Below are 9202 nucleotides of genomic sequence, written 5' to 3'. Positions count from 1 at the left end.
CATGACAGTGGCACAGTTCAAACTATGATGAAGAAGGAGGGGCTTGGAAAGAACAGAAATTTGGAAGGAGGAGCCAGCCATAGGGCTCAGTGTGGGGTCTCTCACAACCCCTCCCCAGATATTATATATATATATTGTATATTTTTTCAATGTTGTCGTTTGAGGTTTCTTCTCGTTTCATGCAAAAAAAAAAAAAAAACAAACCACTGCAGCTTGTGTCGCTTTGTAAAATTGTTGATACTCCTAAACTAAATGAATGAAGGCAAGAAGGATGAGGAAACAAAGTGGATTTTAAAATAAATGGATTTCAAATAAAATGTTCAGGGCTTCTGCAGTTTTTCACTACAAGCAGGGAAGAAACGGTCAGTGTAGCCTCTAATGTGAGACTGGAGATTGTCCAGAGCATGTATTTACTGAAATTACTGCCTTATCTCGGGGAAGGGTTACATTTTTTAGTGTATGTATTGGAACAAGAAGAACACATCACGCCTGGCCCTACCCCCTGCCTTTTTGAGAGTCAAATACTCTTTGTAAACACAATGTAGCCTTCCCCAGGACACGGGGCTAGGAACCCACAGAGGAACAGAAGACATCCCAGCCTGTCACATTCAGCAAACTGAATTCTTGATTACAAAAAAAAATAAGGCTCTTTCCATACACTTAGTGTATTATCAATACAAACAGGCTCAATCCTCAGCTTCATCCATCTTTTCACCCGGTCCACTTTACCAGCATAAAAGAGTATTTTTCACACCAGGGATTCCAGCTTGTAGCAGAACAGCCCCAGCACTTCTGAGGGAAGGAAATGTCCTCCTCTTTCTGTTGGGAACGGAGGGGATGGAAACACAACAGATACTGGCAAAGCATGGCTATGAGCCCAGTAGCATGAGTTGTTAGGGTAGTGCTTCATAGCAGGTTGTGCTTCTTCCCTGTATCTACTTGGTCTGGTTATTCAGACCTTGCAAGACAAAGAGAGTCTGTCAGCTGCCTGACACATCTCGGGGCAACGGCTGCAACGTGTTAAGGACCCAAAGGAAGATTGTGCAATAGGACATTTGCTGGCAGCCAAGGCCGAGAAATCCTCTTTAGGGGCAGAAAGGTAGCGCAGTAGGTGAGAGAGGAAGAGCCCCCCTGAGGGCATGAAAGGTCTCAGCACAAGATCTCTGCTTGCTGCAGTTCTCTCAGATGTCTCAGCTCTAGCCTGTCTTCATGTCCAACTATGCCCACGTATGGTTGTTACTGGGTCCAAAAGAAGTGAACATGCTGAGTCTGTCTAAGATAGTCTTATGCTTTCTCCTTTGTCTCCTTTCCAGTAAGTTTCATGCCCTTGTTTCATACTGGGAGCTTACAGCAGGCACTGTCAAACCACTGCCCTGAAATCTTGAAGCACTGGAATAATTCAAGTCTCCAGAAAGAAGAAAGGCTACATTGTGCACATTGGAGCCAAAAATTTTGCACAAAATAGTCTTATGTCCTGAGAATGCTATGCCTGACCCAGTTCTGATATGCGATGAAAAGCACCACCTCTCGGAGCATGGAAAAAGACCAAGTCTCAGGACCATGAGGTCCCTGTATCTCTACAGCAGCCTCAGCCAGGTCCTACAGCGTGCTTACAAGGTGGAAGAGGCCAAATGTACGATGAGTTCATAGGTAGCCATCATGATAGCTGTGTTTGGGATCTGGCGGATCAAGTGAGCCAGGAGCCCTCGGTATAAAGCCAAGGGTCCCTCTTCATGGACCACAAGCTGCAGAGTCTGTATAAAGGAACGGTATCGTGACCCTTCTTCTCGCAACCGTGTCCGAATGACCTCTGGAGAGACAAAAAGGGAAGTGATATTAGCAGATTGATCCTACAGGCATGGCATCTCCCATTGAGGGGAACAGAGGGTGGACCCACTCACCATGTGGATATGCAATGCATGAAGCACATGTTTTGGAGACAGCAGCAGCTCCCATTAGTCCAAAGAAATCATGGCTGTCTGGTGAAAGTGTGAGTGGTGGGGAAAGGGAGTGATGGCTGTTTCTCAGCTGCTGTTTCAGTGCTTCATAGATGACAAAGTGTATGATGGTCTCTGACACTCCAGCATAGGAGGCAGTGATACCACGGTAAAATCCACGAAGGCCTTCAGTGCGGTACACGTGCATGGCACATTGGAGAGCATTGCTGGCCATCTCCCCCTTCACCCTGTAAAGAAGAGGGAGGGTTAGAACGGCATACTGCTCCACTGACCTAAAATGCTGTTATGAATACAACTGTATGACTCTTCCCAGCATGCCTTGAAGACCTATGCTCTGATGGCAAGTCACAGACCCCTACCCAACCCCACCCCCAAACCAGTCCTGATTTGACACGGAGTGGCTCTGCATTGCTAGCCTGCCTTACCTGGCTTCCAGCTGCATCCTGGTTTTCACTAACCAGATAGGGTTGGTGAGCGTGGCTGAGGTAATGCCTGGAGAACAGAAGAGGGAAACAGCCATGAGCACCCAGATCACGCTGACAGTTTGTGAGGAGGTGCTGATCTATCAGCTCTCTGAATACTGCTTGGCAAGCTGCAGGCATTTGCAGTTTGAGAACGACCTTGAGCTCACATGGGAGGAGACATTTAGGGCAGACTATCTCATTCTCCTCCTCCCCCATTCCATCCTTTGTCTGGTGGTAATTAGCTCCTCTGCCTCCAACATACCCTACTACAGGCCCTGGTGTTACAAAGAGGCAGGAAACAACAGGCTAAACTTGCAAGAGTGGAAGATTTTGTTAGAGAACTGGGATATATCAAGAGAAATGATTCTGTGAGTGGTCTAAATTACATGCTGCCTTCTCCCTCTCACAGCTGAATGGAGCTGATAGCAGCTGAAGGGGTAAAGACTAGATCCATGACTTGAAGAGATGACCCTAAGAAGAACAAAAGAGTGAGAAAATGTTTTGGTTACCCAAGGAACTCACTGCTCCAGGTGTGGAGGGAGGAAACTTCAGAAGAGAGAGCAGGACTGATGGGAGCAGCAACAGGGAAGGAATGAAACCCATTTACACTTACAGATGGAAGGACCCCTAGGCTCTAATTTGAGACAGAGGAGGCTCACCTGCACAGGCTGCTGATAGCATGTGTACTTTCTTGGACTCCGGTACAAGGACAGCATTGAGCCTCTCCTTAACACCAGAATAGGCAGCAAAATATATAGCCCTGGTGGGAAAAAATACAGAGGAGGTTACAGCTCACCTATGAGGAGCAAAGACAGCACTGCTGTAGGGTCTCACTCCAACTTTTCTTATTCCCAGCACAGGTTTGTCTAATGTGACATCAGATACCATTTATACTAGGCCCACAGCAATCATCTTATCTTACAACTATGATCAGAAGGTCCAGAAAACGTCTGTGTCAAGGGGTCCTGTGGCACAATTAGCACAAGGCCCAGACTGCTTTCAGAATGTGGGGCAATAGCTGTCACGGAGGTCCTTTAAAAAGTGTACAGCATGAGCTATCCTCAGGGACCAGTACTCACCGGGAAGGAGCAACCCCAACAAGGTTTGGACCCAGACCTCGGAACAGGGATCGCACGCCTTCCTTCTCAAGGATGGCCCTACAGAAGGAAATGAACACAGAAATTAGCAGAATAAATAAGCTGGGGGCTCTTCTGCTCCTCCTCCTCCTCCTTTGTTCTTCAGTACTTCTTGTAGCATCCTCTCCCCACCTCCCGTGTTATCCTTTTTCTGCCCTACTCTCATTTTCTCTCCAACAACTTCTCCTCTCTCCTTCAGTCGTTTCTTCCTATTCTTGCTGACACCGTCACTCTGGGTCTGATCAAACCACTAGCTGAGAAATTTCTCACAGTCCCAAAAGCTGCCTTGCAGACTCAGAGTTCAAAGCACAGATCAACTGTGAGAAGCAGATGTACCTGTGCTCTGATGAAACTTCCTACCGCACTTCCGGTTTTCAGAGCCTCAGCTCAAATGCTACTTCTGTCTCTCTCTCTCTCTTCCCCCCTCTCTCTCCACCTGATGGCCAAACCTTCACTTCCCCGGTGCGAACGTGCACGCTGCCCTGCCCTACTCACCTCAGCAACTTCAGCACTCCAGGAGATGGTGGGGTGGGGTTCATCAGCCTCACACTCATCCCCGGCAGCTGTATCTCTGAGAGGCACAGAGGCCGCAGTGTCAGCTGGGATGACTGTAGACGTGTCTTCACCACTTCCAAGGGACAGGTCAGGATGGCTCCAGCTGTGCCACCGCATCTAGGGCATAACAGCACATGTAAGAATGACCCCTGTGCAGGAACAGGGCAATAATTCTGACCCTGCTCATCCACAACCTCTCCCCTCTAGGAGAGGAGGTTAGTCCCCCCAGCCTACGTCACACATGACCTCCTGCTCTGACATTGATTAACGTAGTAACGGCTTAGCTTGGGACATCTCCTGGCAGCCTCACTCTGAAACCTCACTCAGTATTTGACACAAACAGTCCCAAGTCCACAGGGACTCAGCAGTCCCTCAGCTCAAAGCTGCTGATCTTTGCATTCAGAATTTCCCAGAGCAAACATTTCTGCTGCCCAACCTCGCTGCAATGCCTTCTGCTGAGATCACCGGGCACCGTGCCTCACACCTCCCCACAGCAGCATTGGCTCAGAGAAGGGCAGCACAAAACTCTCCCACCCCTCAGCCTGCCTGTGTCTTCAACCCATAATCCATTCAGCCCCACGTTTGCAAGGCCCTGTAAGCAAGATCTGTATTTTCTGCCAACAGCCAGGCTCACCCCCAGCCTGACTTGCTTAATGAAAGAGGACCCTGACCTTCAGCAGACAAGCTATTTTTGGAACTCATGAACCATCACCATCAGTCTAGCCATACCTCAGTAATGCTGAAAGGACACGTATCCCCTTTTTCCCTTTCTGCCACCCAGGGACAAGTCAGAACCAGAGAACTGACACATTCAGTTCTCAGCTTCTGCCCCTTCAGATCCTTTGACTGACAACTCTGTTCTTCTAGAGGATGCTCAGTACCTGAAAGGTTGTTTTGAGATGAATTTGCATGGAACAGCCATGCAAGAGGCTTTGACGAACAGACAGATGTTCATGTCTGCTACAGCCAAACTCACTTTGTTTCACAACAGATGGAGGCTTAAAAAAAGCTCACTCTGCTCCAAAGAAAGAAAAGCCAACCAAAGAACTACAAGATATCAGGGAAGAATCAAGTCTATCAACAGAATTACATATGACGGTACAGGACAGCAAATGGCTAGAGTTCCAAAGAATTATTTTGAAAAAGTCTATACAGTTCAGCGCACACATGCATTGCTCTCAAAGCCTTTGCTCCTCGGGCTTCATTTATTATTGCCTGCAGGTTAGGGGGGAGGAAAAAAAAAAAAAGAGGCCTGGATGCCTATTGCAATGAAGTCCAAGAGTTGAAGATCTGGCAGCTAGAAGGTTATGCAGCTAATGATGCCAGCAACTAGTTACCCTACTCCATTACACTCATGCTGCTTTGTCAAGCCCCTTGCAGATCTGCGCAGTGGTGACGACTTGCAGAGCAGTTGATCAGCAGCAATTTCCCTCAGGAGATATGGTGAGTGGTGGGAGTCTGGGATCAGGTGGAACACAACCAAAGAACTTAGCTCAGGCTCAGAAGACAACACAAAGCAAAGCAGCAAACGTCCTGGCTCAGGTTCTCTGGATGAACAAGCTGATCAAGCACGGACACCAAGACAGCCTACATAGCGATCCAGGAGTCGCATAAGGCAGGGCCTCCTTTTACAAAAGCCACGTTGATTCTTCCCATGTAGACCATATTCATTCAGGGGTCCAACAGTCCTGTTCTTTACCACAGTTTCTACTGATTTGCCTGATACAGGCTCCAGACTTACATGCCTGTTGTTTTCTTGACCAGAAGTGTAGTTTCCAGTTCAGGAGAAGACCGAGTACAGTGGTGACAGAACAAGACGTCTAACAAGTCTGAATAGAGCAGTTTCAACCTCTTATCGAAAAACTGAGCAAACACTACAACAGGACAACATTTAGAGAAGCAATTGCTTGGTATCCTCAAGATTTTTCTCTCTAACAGTGCATAAGGAGGCACAACTTTATCTAATGTTTTCATAATATCTCATTTTTTCAAGAAGTCCCTACCTGAGCATGGTCAGGTTATGAATTTGAACCCACACCTCCAGTATGTATAAAAGTTTCCTGAGTTCAAGTTCCTCAAGCTACTGATATGTATAGATAATAGAGAAGAATTTTAAAAGCAATAATAAGAGTTAAAGAAATTGTTACTCCTTAGCGTGGTGGTCATTTAATCAGCAGTAAGAGAGTCTGAGGTGAAGGGGGACCTCTGAGCCACTATGGCTCAATGGCGAGACTAAGGAGGATTTTTCAGGGAGCAAAGAACACTGACTAAACAAAACTAAGGAAATAAAGTGTACCAGTTGTTCAAAACTAGGAGAAATCTCAACTATGATATCTTATCACGCACTACATGATGATACAGCTGCTCACAATGTACGAAAGGCATAGGTCTCCAAAATTCTTCTGTTTCAGGAGAAATGGAAAATCATGTACACTCGTCACAAAGAGATGAACTGTTTTTCAGTCCAATGCTAATGAAGGCAAAATTTAACAAAATCTAGTCGGAACAAACATTTTTAAAACAGCAGGCACAAAAACCCCATGGCCATGGATATTAAAAATAGATGACTGAGGAGACTTCACACCTACAGATTTAAATGCTTGAGAAATGTTAGGGATCTAAGGAAATATACTAGCCTAGAAGAGTTCTAATGTCTCCCAGGACTAAAAAAAAAAGCGTATTTGTAATAATTTATGCTGCTAAGGTTATACGGTTATACGACCTGAGATTCATGCCAGAAAAGAATTACAGAATCAGATCACTATAGACTTAAAAGACACTTTGTGCTAATTAATGGGGGGGTGGGGAGGGGGACTATATTGTTGGGTTTTTTTTATGGAACTTACCAAACAAAAGCTGGATTCACAAAAGCAACTACAAAATGTAACATACTTCAGTTTTGCAAAAAGTGAGCTTGATATCTCACAAAAACACACTTGGAGCCTTAGCACTCTGTCTACAGCATAGATGCTAAATGGATTAAAAACAAACCACAAAATCTCAAAAAGAAGAAAAAAAATATCAGCCCTTTTTTTTTCCTGCCCTGAAACCAGTTGTCAGTAAAGAATCAAACAGCAGTGGTCCAGCGAGAGTCTAGGAAAATAACTTCTAGACTAGACCTAACAATTTTCAGTATTTCCACCAACAGACAGGAAGTAACATTTTACTCTTGATAAAATCCATGGGTGACAAAGATTGTCACAGTACTGAGCAAAGCTGCAACGACTGGCAAATAATGAAAAAACACATGGAACTGAGCAGTCACCAAGGGTCCTTATGCTGGGCTTAAACAGACCGGTTTAACAAAACCAAAACCCTGAAGTCACTACTTTAGAAGCAGGAACAAAAGCAATTCCTGCAAAATATGATGAAGAGCAGCAGTTGACAACTAGTACAACATGCACCCCCAAAGCAAAGAAGTGGCAAAAAGAGCTAATTGAAGAAGGCAGGTCATTTTACCTTAGAAAACAGTACTTGCCTCTAGATCTTGCTCTCACATTTTAAAAGGAAAACTGAAAATTCTGAAGTGGCAGAAAAAGAGGATTAGTTGAGAGAAATAAAAAAACTGCCATTAACATTTTTTCAATGATCTGAAAAGGGTATAAGAACATGCACAGAGGTGACAAGGTTTACTGGTAATTCACATTTTAGTCCTTACTTAGGCTAGTCAAATATTGAGATGGCTTAAAGATCTTCATTTAAGAATAGCAATGCTAGGTCAGACAAACCTGCAGTTAAACCAGGATTCTGCCTAGGACACAGGTGAATAAAGATCACCTACAGAAGAGTAGGAGAAATACTCATCTCCAGAACACTCTCCCAGCTTCCTGCAATTTTCAGCTCAGGGACTTCCTCAGCCAGAAATGTTGCATTGCATTTAATAGCCTTCAACACATTCTTTTTCATTAATCTTTTTAAAATGCTTTCTGGACACATAAAAAGCTTTTATCCTCTAATACCCTGCGGCCAGGAGTCCCACAGTTTAACTGGACACTGTGTTAAGAGCTAAGTTCTTGCATTAGTTTTGAACAAACCTCTCGCAAGTTTCATTTGATGGTCCCCAGTTCTCGTACTAGAAGATAAAGTGAACAACTGTTCCTTCATCAATGTTTCATCAGGTAAAACATAATAGTTTAACTGTACTGCAGCAATAACCTGAGCCTCTTATTCATCTCTTATTCATCTTACTCATCTCTTGGGTTTTAATTAATTGTAATTCAAGGATTATTGCTTAATGGGCAAGGACAGGATACAGACTGACAAAGCTCCCACTAGCAATGCTCCTGTCACCAGGCAACCTCTCATAGTTTTTCAGGAACCTAAGTGGAAAATGAGGATAAGGAAAAGCTTAAGAAGAAAGCTAAGAAATATGAAAAAAATATATTAAGAAAGGCTAAGATGCAGTGACTATATAGTTCAAAGGATAAATTAATAAAAGAAAATAACATATACAAAGTAACAGTGGGAACAGAGAGTGCAAGTACATATAAGCAAAGATCGACATAACACAACAACTGCATTAGCTGCAGAAAACTAGAAATTTACTAATTAAGAGCAATTAAATGATGTGCTTTATTGCACATGCCATACCGCGGACCTCACTGTCACACTGACTCCAACAGCCTGGTGGAATTTGGAAAGGGATTAGGTGGCTGTCTAGGCAAGGGAGTTCTGTGGTTACTCAGCAAAGTCCGGAGGACCACAGTATCTTCTGCTTTAGGACATCATAAACTTAACGTTCATTGTTTTGAGACTTAAATGTTTCTTAAAGAGAAGAGGGTGAAACGCCGCATGAGAAGGGACTTGCTCAAGGGCACGCTGCGAATTCAGAGGCGCTGCTGAGATCCACGCTCCAAACACCTGACTCACCAGAACCAGCCGCACTATTTAAAGCCAGAAAAAGACACGCAGGAATCTCAGCCACGTGATGACGGAGGGTTGGCTGCCCTCCCCAAGACAAGGATGCTCCACCATTTGATCCGCTGAAGGGGCCTCGTGGCGCCTCTCGTTCCCCCGTTCAGCACCCCGCTTTCCTTGCCCCCCCCCATCCCCCGTAAGCTCAGGCTGGACGACACGCCCGGCGACGGCC

The 9202-nt window shown here is 45.0% G+C and overlaps 2 protein-coding genes across 2 annotated transcripts in view; one reads left to right on the top strand and one right to left on the bottom strand.

Annotated features, from left to right (window-relative positions):
* Positions 1 to 609: 609 nt before the first annotated feature.
* Positions 610 to 5068, bottom strand: LOC103921873 (solute carrier family 25 member 36-like). The gene is made up of 7 exons (XM_009329916.1): positions 4995 to 5068; positions 4054 to 4230; positions 3502 to 3579; positions 3082 to 3182; positions 2384 to 2450; positions 1902 to 2185; positions 610 to 1810 (listed from the first exon to the last, which is right to left on the bottom strand). Exons 1-7 carry the CDS (start codon positions 5066 to 5068, stop codon positions 1611 to 1613), a joined length of 981 nt encoding a protein of 326 aa, XP_009328191.1. The 3' UTR covers positions 610 to 1610.
* Positions 5069 to 5205: 137 nt separating this feature from the next.
* The window catches only part of PEX5 (peroxisomal biogenesis factor 5), a 22832-nt gene continuing 18835 nt past the window's right edge, over positions 5206 to 9202 (top strand). The window contains 1 exon segment of the mRNA XM_009329904.1: positions 5206 to 5211. Within this exon segment, the coding sequence (XP_009328179.1) occupies positions 5206 to 5211 (6 nt within the window).

This window comes from Pygoscelis adeliae, unplaced genomic scaffold, assembly GCF_000699105.1.
Source record: "Pygoscelis adeliae isolate BGI_AS28 unplaced genomic scaffold, ASM69910v1 Scaffold120, whole genome shotgun sequence".
Classification (NCBI taxonomy): Eukaryota; Metazoa; Chordata; class Aves; order Sphenisciformes; family Spheniscidae; genus Pygoscelis; species Pygoscelis adeliae.
Note: the sequence above shows the minus strand (reverse complement) of the source record. Positions and strands in the feature narration are given on the sequence as shown.

Excerpts from the sequence above, each read along its gene's own strand:
- LOC103921873 (XM_009329916.1), bottom strand. The coding sequence starts at position 5,068 with ATGAACATCTGTCTGTTCGTCAAAGCCTCTTGCATGGCTGTTCCATGC. Across the intron at positions 4,231-4,994 it reads ATCTCAAAACAACCTTTCAG|ATGCGGTGGCACAGCTGGAG; the intron begins GTACTGAGCATC and ends GTTATGCCCTAG. Across the intron at positions 2,186-2,383 it reads AGGATGCAGCTGGAAGCCAG|GGTGAAGGGGGAGATGGCCA; the intron begins GTAAGGCAGGCT and ends TCTTCTTTACAG.